Source organism: Marmota monax, unplaced genomic scaffold, assembly GCF_021218885.2.
Source record: "Marmota monax isolate L192 unplaced genomic scaffold, Marmota_monax_Labrador192_F-V1.1 WCK01_AAM20220418_F8-fsc00220, whole genome shotgun sequence".
Lineage (NCBI taxonomy): Eukaryota > Metazoa > Chordata > Mammalia > Rodentia > Sciuridae > Marmota > Marmota monax.
The window spans coordinates 2,570,757-2,582,979 of NW_026693909.1; the positions used below are offsets into that span (position 1 = coordinate 2,570,757).

Below are 12,223 nucleotides of genomic sequence, written 5' to 3' on the forward strand. Positions count from 1 at the left end.
CTCGCAGCCCTTGGGGTGGGACCTGGGGGCGTCGGGTTCTTCCTAGCACAAATGAATAGCGACTCTTCGTGGGCGGTGTGACAAAGACCAGAAACACGGGAGGGGGGACTCAGTGGTTGGAGGGGCGCTCTTAGAAACAAAGCCGCCCTTCCTGGAGGGTGGAGGGGCGGAGTGTAGCGCTCCCGCACAGTCTTTGCCACCCCAGCACAGTCGGGTCAGCCGCCACTAAAATAAATAAATAAATAAATACAGTATTATAAAAGCTAGCGCTTAGTCAAGGACAATTCCCCTACCAAGGGACGGGGAGAGAAATGAGCTCTTGCCAAAGCCGGGGTAGATTTGTAGTCATTACTACTGAATTCCCCCTAGGCTATCTGAAATCCACCTGGGGGCAGCTGGTCCGGGAATCCACAGGCCGCCCCTTCCGAGCAGAGCCCAGACCTGGCTTCGTGGGCGGCGGTGAGAGTGTCCTTTGCCTAGCGCACTCATTTCATGAGGGGGTTCTTTTAAGAAGTCGTTTGTTTCTCTGAGTTGGCAGGGTCATGCCTCTTCTGAGATAGGATCCTCAGTAACCATCCTTCAGTCTACTGTCATTAAAAAGTTCCCGACTTATCCAGGGTCGCTCCTCAGCCTCTCTCCTCCAGGCGCGAGCCTACGACTGGCAAGGGGGCATAACTTCTCTCTTGGGGCCCCTGAAGGCCCCTGGGGGCCCCAGAACGAGGTGGAATTCGGAGAGCTTTTGCCCTACCCAGAGCCCAGGGCGCGACCTCTCCTTGTCTGGGAGGAGACATCGTCAAATGCACGGACCCGCGAATCTTATCAGGGTTGCACGTGGGGCTCTGGGCACCCCAGATCGTGGGCAGGGGCCCCAGTAGAAGGTTCTGGAAATCCCGGGTTTGGGGCCGCCTCTCCTGCGGCTCCTTCCGAGGGGCCAAGACAGGGGGTTGGGATGGTAGGGGCGGCTCCATGGGAGCCTTTCCAGGAAAGTTTTAGGGGCACCCACTGTCGCCTCCCAGGCTCTGTCCCACCTCCTCCCTGCAGCCCACCGGCGCTTCCGCGGACCCTGTCTCTTCGCACCGGCAGGAAGGGGGTCTAAGGCCGGCTGTCGGGATTAGAATAGGGATAAGGGGTTTGGAGTCAGCCTTTCTCCATATCTGCCCACGCTCCACCAGGACAAATAATCGCGGGAGGGAAGCGAGTTACGGCATTCAGTGGGTACTTCTGTTTCTGCCACTTTCCACAGGAAGGCCCCGAGCGAGGCTGGGGGTGGCCGGCGGCACTCGGGCTTCTAAGGTGCCTCCGGGCGGCCCCTCCCGCAGTCTTGGGTGGGGGGAGGACTGGAGGCTCCTGGAGCCGCCACACAGGAAGTTTCAGAAAAGATACGCTGTGCCGAAGGGAGGGATCCCTCCTTCCTCCCCATCTCCGCCGCCGCAGGCCCAGCCCGGTTCCTGCGCAAACTCGCGGTCCGGACACCGGTCCCGCCACACAGCCCTCGAGGTCTTAACCATGGGCCCCTGAGGGGCCTGGGCCCATCGAGCCAAACCACCACCTAAGCAGTCCCACGCCCCTGGCGGCTGGGAGGCTGCAGCGGCAGCTCGCCCTCCCCTCAGAGCCCCCAACCTGCACGCCTTGGAAACACCCAGAGCAAACACGTTTCCAGGGGATTTTCGAGTTAGGGGGCGGATAGAATGTCGGGAAGCTCAGCCTCTTCCCGGACAAGGGGACCGGCCAGGACAAGTTCCCTGTAGACCTTGAGACCAAAAGGCGGCATGGACTGCCTGTATGGCTCCAGATGGATAGGTGACTGTCCCAATGACAGCGCTTCACACTCTGGCCTCCAGGAGGACTCTCCTTTCAGTGCCAAGCTGTCCCAAGCAACAGTTTCTCCCCTTGGGCAAGTGTCAGGAAAAAGGCAAACATCGGGATAAAACCCTTTTCTAGTGCCCCTGCCTCCCAGAGTGTGTAAGCCTGGAGAGCAGGGGGGAAAACAGGTGGTGTTGTCCCACTTTGCACCCCCACCTTACACACTTCTTGAGGTATCAGTCACAGCACACCCAGCCCATCTCTTCTGCAGTCAGAAGACGACCTCCCACCTCTAACACTCCTCCCAGGAGGAGCCAAGCTGGGCTTGGTCAGCGGCCGGCGGCTGTGAGCTGTGAGGTGGAGGTGAAATGGTGGAATCAACATGCGTGTTTAACACCAGACCCCCTGCAGGTTCCTCGTGGATTTCTGGGAGAACACGAGCCCCGGCAGGCTTTGGGGGTTCCCTTCTACATTTCGTTCTTCCCTGGCTGCAGTGATGCAGTCCCCACCCGGCATTCTGGGACGTGTGTCAAGGCTGGAGTGGAGACCCGATGGCTCTTTGGCTGCCTCCGCCCCCCACCCGGCTGCTCGCTCCACTCTCGGGCAACTTTTGCTCTTTTTCTTTCTCGGGGACACTCAGCCAAGGGATTGCGCAAACTTCCTGCTCACTGTCCTTCAGAAGCCCGGGGGGCGGGGGGGGGGGTGCGGGAACGACCCGGACACACCCCAGGCCAGGAGCACTCCTGACCCTCCAACTAGGGACGTCCTCTCCTGCCAGGTCCACATCCCGACCCCACGGAGCTCGCGGACCCGCCGGCGGCGCCCTCCGGAGGCCGTGAGGGCGCAGCAGCTCCCCCAACTGGCCGCTGGAACTGCACGCTGGAACGCACTGTCTCGCCAGCCGGCGGAGGTGCTAAACTTCACACTCTGCGGCTCCCCAGCGGTGTCCGCAAGGCCTCGACTTGGCTGCCTGTCCGGGACCTGCGGACGCGAATTCATGAGGAATGAGTGACTCCCAATCATTCCATTCACCTCCCCTTCGCGCTAAGCGCTCTTCCCCCAAGCAGTGCCAACCTCTACTCTACCCTCTCCTTCTTTCGAGACTATTCCCAGGACCCCAAGGCAGGTCTCCCAGGTCTCCACGAAGTTCCCTCCGTTCCCCAGGCAGACCCAGACATGCCCTGAACCCTCTGCCTGTCCTCTCCGCCTCTCGTCCTTCTTGGCGCTGGGGGCTGCTACAATCAGGACATCCCGACCCCGCCTTGCCAATAAGCGGATCAAGAATAAAATGGGAGCCGCTCAGGACCGGGGTGGGATCAGACTAGGAGTCCCTTTCTGGTGAGGTTCTTGAGCGCCAGGGCTCCAGGGTCAGCTATTCCTCTGTCCTCTTCAACGTCTCTTTGCACTCAATCCTCAGTCTTCTCCCCGCCCTTTCTCTTCTTCCTAAATGCCTTCGCCCTCGATGGGCGGGGCTACGGGGCGAAGAGGGTGGGAATGCGAGTTGCCCCCGCCCCGATTCCGCCCCCTGCCGGCCGTTCCCTGTGCCTCTGGAGCCGCCCATGACGCAATTCAGAGCAACCGTAAACTGCGGTGGATGCTTCCGTGGCCCCCAGCAGGGGTCCCCGAGACGAACACACTGAGAATGAGAGGCCGGGGTGCAGAAGGCCCAGGGCCGAGATTCTGGCTAGGATCGTCGTCGTGATCCAGCTGGCCACAACCGCCGCCCCAGGCCGACACACCTCTTCTATCCGGCCCCCGCTCCCTCTCTCCAGCTCCCTCTCCCAGCTTGCAGATCCCTCCCCTGCACCTCCCCGGCCTCCTCTCCCCGGCCCCCTCCCGCGCCCTTCCTCCTCCCCGCCGCCCAGGCCCGGGGCCTCCGGTAGGCCAGGCTGCGCCAATCCGCGCCACGGCCCGCCCCCTGACGCCGAGCTGGCCCTGTGAGGCCCCGCCCGCTGACGTCCGGGATTTGCATGAGTTCTTGTGCAGCCGCGGCCCGGGCTCAGTTGTCTGAGCGAGCGCGAGCCGGGAGCCGGGAGGGCGCGGGCAGCGGCGACCAGCCGGGCTTTGCGGGGCGAGCGGCGGTGGAGGCGGCGCAGGCAGCAAGGGCGACAGGGCCCCTCAATCCGGCGGCAGTTGGGCACCGGCGGGAGCCAGCAGCGTCTGCAGCCTTGCCGGCCCGGCGCCCCGGCGCGCTCCGGCTCGGCCATGGAGCTGCCAGCTGTTGGCGAGCACGTCTTCGCGGTGGAGAGCATCGAGAAGAAGCGGATCCGCAAGGTAGGGCGGCGCGGGGGCGGCGGCGCAGCGGCGCGGGAGCGGCGGCCGGAGCACCCGCGAGAGGCGGGGAGGGGGTGGGGAGGCTGCGGGCCGGAGCCGGGGATCCCGCGGAAGCTGATGGAGTGCTGTCTCTTCCCCCTCAGGGCAGAGTGGAGTATCTGGTGAAATGGAGAGGCTGGTCCCCCAAGTAAGTAGCGGCGGGGGCGGGGGCCGGGGTGTCGAGGCGCGGGGCGCCGGGCTGCCGGACCCGCCGAGCTGGTGGGGTGGTGGGGGAGCGGACGGGAGGCGGGGTGGAGGTGGGGTGGAGGAGGAGGGGGTGGGGAAGTCGGTGGCAGGCACTGGGAAGCCGAGCCGAGCCCGAGCCCGGCGCCCTGTGTTGTGCTCCGCTCTCCGGGAAATGCCATCACTAATTTATGCACTAAAAGGAGCCGGAGGAGCTGGAGAGACGCGGGGCCGAGCCGGGGAGGCCGGCGGAGGGAGGGAGGGCGCAGGCACTGACTGATGTGCAGCAGAAAATGGCTCCTTTCCCCTTTCCCTCCACCGAACGGCTCCATATTGCAAAACCAAAAAAAAAAAAAAAATTAAAAGCAACGAAAATGCAATTGTGTGCCTCCTCGCTCCTAGTGGTGCAGGGAGGGGAAGAAAAAAGGCAGAAAATGTTGGGAACTGTCACTGCAGAGCTTTTGGTGGGGAATTTTTTTCTTTAATTTGAAATGCGAAGGCACCGGATGGAGACACGCGCAGCCACACGCGCGCGCGCACACACACACACACACACACACACACAGAGGCATATTTTTGTGTTGCAGAGTATTTGGGGTTTGCCTGCCCGTGACAGCGAGCTCCAGGGCCGCGAGGGGGTGTGGGGGACCTCTGGGCTGGCGGTTATCGGATTAGGGGTCAAATGCAGAAGGGCTGAAGCCCTCTCGGAAACTCGGGGCTGGGGAGAAGAGGAGGGGGACTTGCGACTTTGCATTTCGGCTGCTTTGCACGCAGGGTTCCTGGTGAGCAAAGTGGCTTTGGAACATGTCTGCAGTAACATGCTTAAAATTCTTGACAACTGCAAAATAAACTGCTAGTTTCATCTTCCTTACCCCTCCCTTTTCTTCCTGCCCTTGTGTGTTTATTTTGACTTGGGAGGGGGCAGTGTATCAGGGATCTTGTCAGGCCTGAAGAAATCTATCTTCCACATCCACAGCTAAATAGCTTTTGGTTCATGAAGACAGAGTAGGGCCTTATGTCATTCCCCACCTGGAGGCTGCAAAGCTGGCTCGGGTTTTTTTTTTTTTTTTTTTTTTAAGCCATGTCCCCCTCCCTTTTCCCTTGCAAGATATAACACGTGGGAACCGGAGGAGAACATCCTGGATCCCCGGCTGCTGATTGCCTTCCAGAACAGGTGAGCGTCCCCCAAGCTACCACTGCCTGCCTCCATGACCGTATATGGGAATAGGAAAGTGGGCCATGCCAGCATGGGAAAGAGGGAAAGGGGGAACCCACCCCACAACGGGTCTGGACTGGCAAGGCTGTGGCCTCGGCTCTTCTAACCAATGTCCTTGGCGGTTGCTGCAGCTTGGGAGTGGGGGCAGGGCAGGACTGGGGAAGGCGAGGCATGTGTTTTGGGGAACTGCAAGAAAAGTGTCTGTGGGTAGCCCTGCAACTGACCTGGAGAACTCCTGTGGCCCTTCTCTGGCGGCAACCTTGGAGCTCCACCCCCAGAGCCTAGGTGTTGCTTTCCTGCAGCCACTGGCCGCTTGGCACTGGCACCTCCGGGGGCAGCTCCAAAGGAGCTGGCATTGTGAAACTGCCTGGACGTCATGGAACTGAACTTAACCTGTTGGTGGCTGGAGAAAAGTTGGCAAGGCCTGAAACCTCCCCTCACCCCTTTTCACCCCATCTGGGGATGGCAGTGTTGACTGGAGCTCTGTTCCCTTCACATCCCCCACCAGTCTCTTTGGTGGGGCAGGGTGCCTCATCAGGGCAGAGGAGGTTGGCCCAAGGGCATGGGGTGGACTCCGATGGTGGTGGAGAGGTGTCCTCTTGGGGGCGGGGGGGGGGGGAGCTCATTCTTCTGCCCACAGATGCTTGTCACTTTGCAGCTGCTGCAGCTGGATTCGCTGCCAGTGGCTGTGGTTCTGTTTGGGGAGGATAGGGGGAAGGGGGAGGGGAGGAGCAGCAGGAACCTCAGAAGCCTGCTGCCTTCCATCCCTCCTCCCCTTTTATTTTGCATTATTTCCTGTGGTGTATTTGGCGCTAAAACTCTAAACTCTAGACCCTTTGAGCAGGCCACCAGCAGGGAAGTTGCTCTCCCGCGACACAGGGGGGCGCCGGGCAGGGATCCTGCCCCGACTCCACCTGGGAGTTCACCACCCTGTAACCATGTCAGCGGCTGATGCCATGTTGCATAATGGGTCCCTGAAGAATTAAAACGCAGGCTGTTGCAATGCCACGCAACATCAGAGTCAGGCCCCTGCCCCGGCCCCAGGGCATGGCAGAACTCCACTGGGTTAGCCCACGGGCAGTGAGGTGGGAGTGATTAACTAGGGTCACTGGAGAACGGTTGTCTGGCCTGGTAATGGACTATAACTTGGGCAGAACTGTAGAGGAGTGCACTCCTTTCCCTCAAAGGGCTGGGCAGTGCCTGGGACGTTTGCTCGCAAGCGGGTCTCGCTTTGGCCTGCCTGAAAGTAGAAACCTGGCGACTGTGACTCGTGCCACCACCCATGGGCTTTATTAATAATTGGGAATCGATGCAGCGAGGATCCGGCTCCAACGAGAGGCTGTACTTCTCTGCCCCGCCCCTGCCCCGCCCACTGGCTCAGCGGGGGCGGTGCCCGGCTTGTTCACCAGGTGGCTGAGAACCTGGCCAGACCCTGGCCTCTTCGGCCGTCCCCCGCCCCCAGCCCCTAATTGGCTCATTTGCCGCTGTGTAAACAAGGGCGCAGCCCCTCCCCCTGTTTAGTGCCTGGCCTTTAAGAAAATGAGTCCTCCCTTCTGCCGGCAGCTCTCGTTATCTGAATCTTAATGAGGTTGTTAGCATCCCCTGCTTCTGCCGAGGTCGGCACACACCTCGTTTGGGCTGTTCACAATCTCTGGATCTCTGCTCCCACTCCACTTTACTCAGAGCCACCGGCCTGAGGCTGAGTCCCAGTGCTAACAACCCAACCCCCTTCACAGAGACTGGGGGTGATGGTTTAGAGATTTCAGATGGGGAAGCTCTTTACCAAGGACCCGACCTAAAGGGGTTGCTGCTGATGGAGGTGCCCAGCCAGCTGCAGAGGTGGTCTTCTGTTTCGAACTCTTTATCCTCTATGCATCCCCTGTTCACTGCCTACCGGATGGTCGCAAGGCAGGAGGGTGGGCGTCACTGAAGATTGGGGGAGGTGACCCTGAGGCTGATCCTGCGGCTCTCCATTCCCTCCCCAGGGAACGGCAGGAGCAACTGATGGGATATCGCAAGAGAGGGCCAAAGCCCAAGCCACTGGTGGTGCAGGTAAACACTCGCTGCTAGCCCCACCCTCTTCCCAAGACGTATATGGGAGCTGCCTTCAGGCCAGGAGGGTGGGGGGATTCCGCAGGAGCACCCAAATTGCACTTCCTCTGTCTTTGACCTCCTGTGCCCCAGCCCCTATGACACAGCTGCGGACTGTGGGATTTGGGGCACTACTGATGCTCTTGGTTAGCCTGGGGTGTACCATCTCCCTCCTCTCGCTTCCCCCTCAGGTACCTACCTTTGCCCGTCGCTCCAATGTCCTGACTGGGCTCCAGGACTCTTCTGCTGATAACCGCACCAAGCTGGAGTTGGGCACGCCAGGAAAGGGCCAGGGGCACCAGTACGAGCTCAACAGCAAGAAGCACCACCAGTACCAGCCTCACAGCAAGGAACGGGCAGGCAAGCCCCCGCCACCAGGCAAGAGTGGAAAGTATTACTATCAGCTCAATAGCAAGAAGCACCACCCCTACCAGCCGGACCCCAAGATGTATGACCTGCAGTACCAGGGTGGCCACAAGGAGGCGCCGAGTCCCACCTGCCCAGACCTGGGCGCCAAGAGCCACCCACCGGACAAGTGGGCCCACGGCGCATCAGCCAAGAGCTACCTAGGGGCAGTGAAGCCCCTGGCCGGAGCCGCTGGGGCTCCAGGCAAAGGCTCTGAGAAGGGCCCTCCCAACGGGATGACACCGGCTCCCAAAGAAGCAGTGACAGGCAATGGGATTGGGGGCAAAATGAAGATCGTCAAGAACAAGAACAAGAACGGTCGCATTGTGATCGTCATGAGCAAGTACATGGAGAATGGCATGCAGGCGGTGAAGATCAAGTCTGGCGAGGCAGCAGAGAGCGAAGCCCGCTCCCCTAGTCACAAGAAGCGTGCCACCGAGGAGCGCCACCCCCCGGCCGACAGGACTTTTAAAAAGTCGACCAGTGGTGCCGAGGAAAAGAAGGCGGACGTGTCCTTCAAGAGGAGGGAAGAGGAGGCACCAGGGCCTGGGGACCCGCAGCCCCAGGACGCCAGCTCCCGCAAGCTCTCCCCAACCAAGGAAGCCTTTGGAGAGCAGCCCCTGCAGCTCACCACCAAGCCGGACCTGCTCACCTGGGACACGACCCGAAGTACGCACCCACCCACCCACCACCACCATCACCACCACCACCACCACCACCACCACGCTGTGGGCCTCAATCTCTCCCATGCACGCAAGCGCTGCCTCTCTGAGACCCACGGTGAGCGCGAGCCCTGCAAGAAGCGGCTGACAGCGCGCAGCATCAGCACGCCCACCTGCCTGGGGGGCAGCCCTGCCGCGGAGCGCCCCGCTGATGTTCCGCCTGCAGCCACACTCCCGCAGCCAGAGGTCATCCTGCTGGACTCGGACCTGGACGAGCCCATAGACTTGCGCTGCGTGAAGACGCGTAGCGAGGCCGGGGAACCACCCAGCTCCCTCCAGGTGAAGCCCGAGGTGCCCTCCACCACAGCAGCACCGACAGTGCTGGCGCCAGCGACAGCGACAGCGGCAGAGAAGCCTCCCGCCGAGGCCCAGTTCGAGCCTGCAGAGCCGCTGAGCGAGTTCAAGCCCTTCTTTGGAAATATAATTATCACTGACGTCACCGCGAACTGCCTCACCGTCACCTTCAAAGAATACGTGACCGTGTAGCTGCAGGACATCTGCAAGGGACGCGTTTCCGCACGTGCACGGGGGCCTAGCCCTTGCCGCCTCAGGAGGGCCCCCCTCTGGGCTGCAGGAGGTGCCAGTGGCCCCAACTTGAGGACACCCAAGCGTCCACGTCCCCCTGCACGGCTGTGGGATCCCTGTGGAGGCGCCTCCAACGGCCTGTCTCCTTCCACGCGGTGCCTGCGGTCTCGGTCTCGCCGCCGCCACTTGTCCCTTCCCCACTGGAGACGAGAGCCGCGCCCTCCCCATGGACCTCCGGAACTGACAGGGCAGCCGCGCAGCGGTTTCAGAGTTATAGTATTATATTTTAACCGTGCTAACTTGTCAAGTGCTGACTCTACTCCCGTTTGTACGTGGTGTTATTATTGAAATGTATTGTTTGAGCTCAAAAGGCCCGACCACCCCCATTCGGGCTGATATATATATATATATTTATTTGTAGGTATTTATATATTGAAATATAAAAACCTAGATTTATGGAGTTTCCCCTAGATCATGTTATATTCTATATCAGACAAACTATTTTCTGTTGACCTTTCTTACCCTTCATTCAGTATTTCTGTTGATTTCATTTCCTCCCTCCAGGAACTGCAATACCAGGAACCTTGGTATATATTTTTTGATACTGTACACATGGATGTGTTGTTTCTATGTGCAAAAAAAAAAAAAAAAAAAAAGTTTGTTAAAAGGCTAAACGAGCTCTCTAGAACCTGCTGCTACTAGAAATGTCTAAACTATAAGCTTCCAATTATTACCTGCTTGAATGTAAATATTAAATGGAGATGTTGAAGGTGCATTTTTGTAGTTTTGAGGGGATGTCCAAGGTTGGGGGAGGCGGCTGGGCCTTAGTCTGGGAAGGAAACTGTCCAGTCCTGCGCTAAACCTTTGAACTATCAGAACGGACTAGTTTCGCTGCAGTGCTGCTGGCCCAGGATCCTGACCCCATTCCTGGGGAAGCAGGCGCTCAACTGGAAAGGGGAATTCCTGCTGGGGTATGCCAGAGCTATCCCTGTTCCCAGGACTTTCTGGCCGGCGGTTCCCAAGGAGCTGAGTAGCAGAGGAGGGGATGCAGCGGTGAGCGGCACGGGTGGGGCCAGCCCCTGTGCCATGCCTGCGGGCAACTGTTGACCTTTGTCCCCCAGAAACCCCTGGGGCGCCACACACCCAGCGCAGGCCCGGACCGGCCAGCGATATTGTCCCTTAGTACTCCCCACTGGTAGGGCAGGTTTCGCGGGGAGGGAGCCTTACCCTCTCACTTCACTGGCATGGTCCGCCACACCGAGGAAGCCTCTGAGACTCCCTCTGCCAGGCTCTGTCCCCGAAACCACCAGGCCAGAGCCCCGACTGGAGACGAGCGAGCGAGCGAGCGAGCGCTGCCTCGGAGGGGGCAGGGGGCTTCCTGCGGGATGGATGGGGGGTTGGTCCGGGACCGGGCGAGCAGGGCCTGCCACCCCAGTGCCTTAGTGAGCAGAGTGAGCTGGCACTCGTCGCCCATCCCCCTTGGGTGGCAAGGCCGAGGCGCTTGACGTCGCGAGGGAGGAAGGGGTTAAGGTCCCTGAGGGGGCGAAGGGTGCGGCTCGGCTGGCCGGGAAGCCGCGACCCGGGAATGCGGCGGTGGTGGCCGATTTTCTGCAGACACAGCGATCTTGCTCCTGGTCGGGATGCCCGGCAAGGCCAGGGACCAGGGGCCTGGTGGGCGAGGGGCTGCTCCGAGCCTCCAAGAAACCCCGCCGTCCCCCCTAGGACCGAGCGGGTGCGGGGAACCACGGCTGAAGAAAAAGTGCTTCCGAATGCAGGGTGGGGGGCGAGGTGGTAGAGAGGCAGAGTTGGGAAGGCAGGGGAGGAGATGCAGAGGAAGGCTGGGAGGGCGGGAGCCTGGATGCGCATAGAGTGGCCAGTGTTGGCTGCAGGCCACCAGCGACTAGGGGTGGGGGAGGGGTGCCCAGAGGGGGAGGGGAGGAGGGAAGGGAAGCGCTTAAAAAAAAAAAAACAACCCTCAGGAGTTTCTAGCCCTGGCTTTTGTGGATTGTCCCTCCCATCACCCCAAGCCCCCTTTGGAGTGAGTTAAACACCCCTCCCCCTCTGTGTAATGAACGCCCTTTGCCACCCTGCGAGTGGAGGAGGGCCATCGGTTGCTGGCAAACTGCCTGCTCCACACTAGAATTGGGCCTGTCCTTCACTGGCTGGTACACAAAGGCCCATGCCAGGCAGGGACCTCGACTCCCTGCTCTTCAGCTGAGGGGAACTGAAACCTCCAGAATGTGAGGCAGCCCCTGTGCAAGTCTGTGCAGTCGCCCTGGGGAGTGAGCCTGGCCCTGGGGGTGGCCTGTGCTCCAGGAGGCATAGGGGAGGGGAGGTGGAGGATGGCACCTCCTGAGGGCAGGAAAACAGCAGTTCTCCACCATGCCTGAAAAGAAGGCCTACTAGTGGCCTGAGACCTGGAAACCAGGCTGGTAGCAGGGCCTTTGGGGGTGGTCCTGGGCAGAGCCTCGAGTTGGAGGTCAGGCGACAGACAATGCAGCAGAGGCCATGCATCATCCAGAGTAGCTGCTGAGGTGGGGGTGAGCAGCCTGCTGCCCTAGAACAACCCCTCCCAAAAGAGACAGGAGCTGTGATTTTACTGAGGTCCTCAGGTATGTCAGGCGGCATTTGAACATCTTGCCCTGTTCATTCCTCGTGGGCACTGAGCTTCCCCATGGGATGAGTCTGAGGTCCTGATGGACAGACAGCTTGTCCAGGGTACAGAAATAAGGTCATGGGCCCAAGCACTGGGACAAGAGAGTATGTCTTCCAAGGGCCTTTGAGATGGGAGGACCCACAAGCCCTAGCTCTCCTGGGTGTAGACGGCTCATGCCAGGCACTTCACAAGCAAAGGGTCATAAACCCTGTCTTTGAGCCCAAGTTCAGGTAAGAGAAGAAAGGCAGTGAGTAGATGTCTTAACCCTGAACATTGGAACCCAAATTTCTTTGTTTTTTCTCCAAATGA

The 12,223-nt window shown here is 60.1% G+C and overlaps 1 protein-coding gene and 1 long non-coding RNA gene across 2 annotated transcripts; one reads left to right on the forward strand and one right to left on the reverse strand.

The window, feature by feature from the left end:
• Window positions 1-2,172: 2,172 nt before the first annotated feature.
• Window positions 2,173-3,274, reverse strand: LOC124105854 (uncharacterized). The gene is made up of 2 exons (XR_006855892.2): window positions 3,110-3,274; window positions 2,173-2,784 (listed from the first exon to the last, which is right to left on the reverse strand). It is a non-coding gene; the product is annotated as an uncharacterized LOC124105854 (long non-coding RNA).
• Window positions 3,275-3,798: 524 nt separating this feature from the next.
• On the forward strand, window positions 3,799-10,031 carry Cbx4 (chromobox 4). The gene is made up of 5 exons (XM_046463207.2): window positions 3,799-4,077; window positions 4,221-4,264; window positions 5,408-5,473; window positions 7,501-7,567; window positions 7,798-10,031. The coding sequence occupies exons 1-5, from the start codon at window positions 4,009-4,011 to the stop codon at window positions 9,217-9,219; spliced, it is 1,668 nt and encodes a 555-aa protein (XP_046319163.1). The 5' UTR covers window positions 3,799-4,008; the 3' UTR covers window positions 9,220-10,031.
• Window positions 10,032-12,223: the final 2,192 nt, after the last annotated feature.

What these genes read in the sequence shown, in the direction of transcription:
- Cbx4 (XM_046463207.2), top strand. Translation starts at nt 4,009, where the DNA reads ATGGAGCTGCCAGCTGTTGGCGAGCACGTCTTCGCGGTGGAGAGCATC. An exon ending in AGAAGAAGCGGATCCGCAAG is followed by an intron (nt 4,078 to 4,220) that starts GTAGGGCGGCGC and finishes CTTCCCCCTCAG; the next exon opens with GGCAGAGTGGAGTATCTGGT. An exon ending in CTGATTGCCTTCCAGAACAG is followed by an intron (nt 5,474 to 7,500) that starts GTGAGCGTCCCC and finishes TTCCCTCCCCAG; the next exon opens with GGAACGGCAGGAGCAACTGA.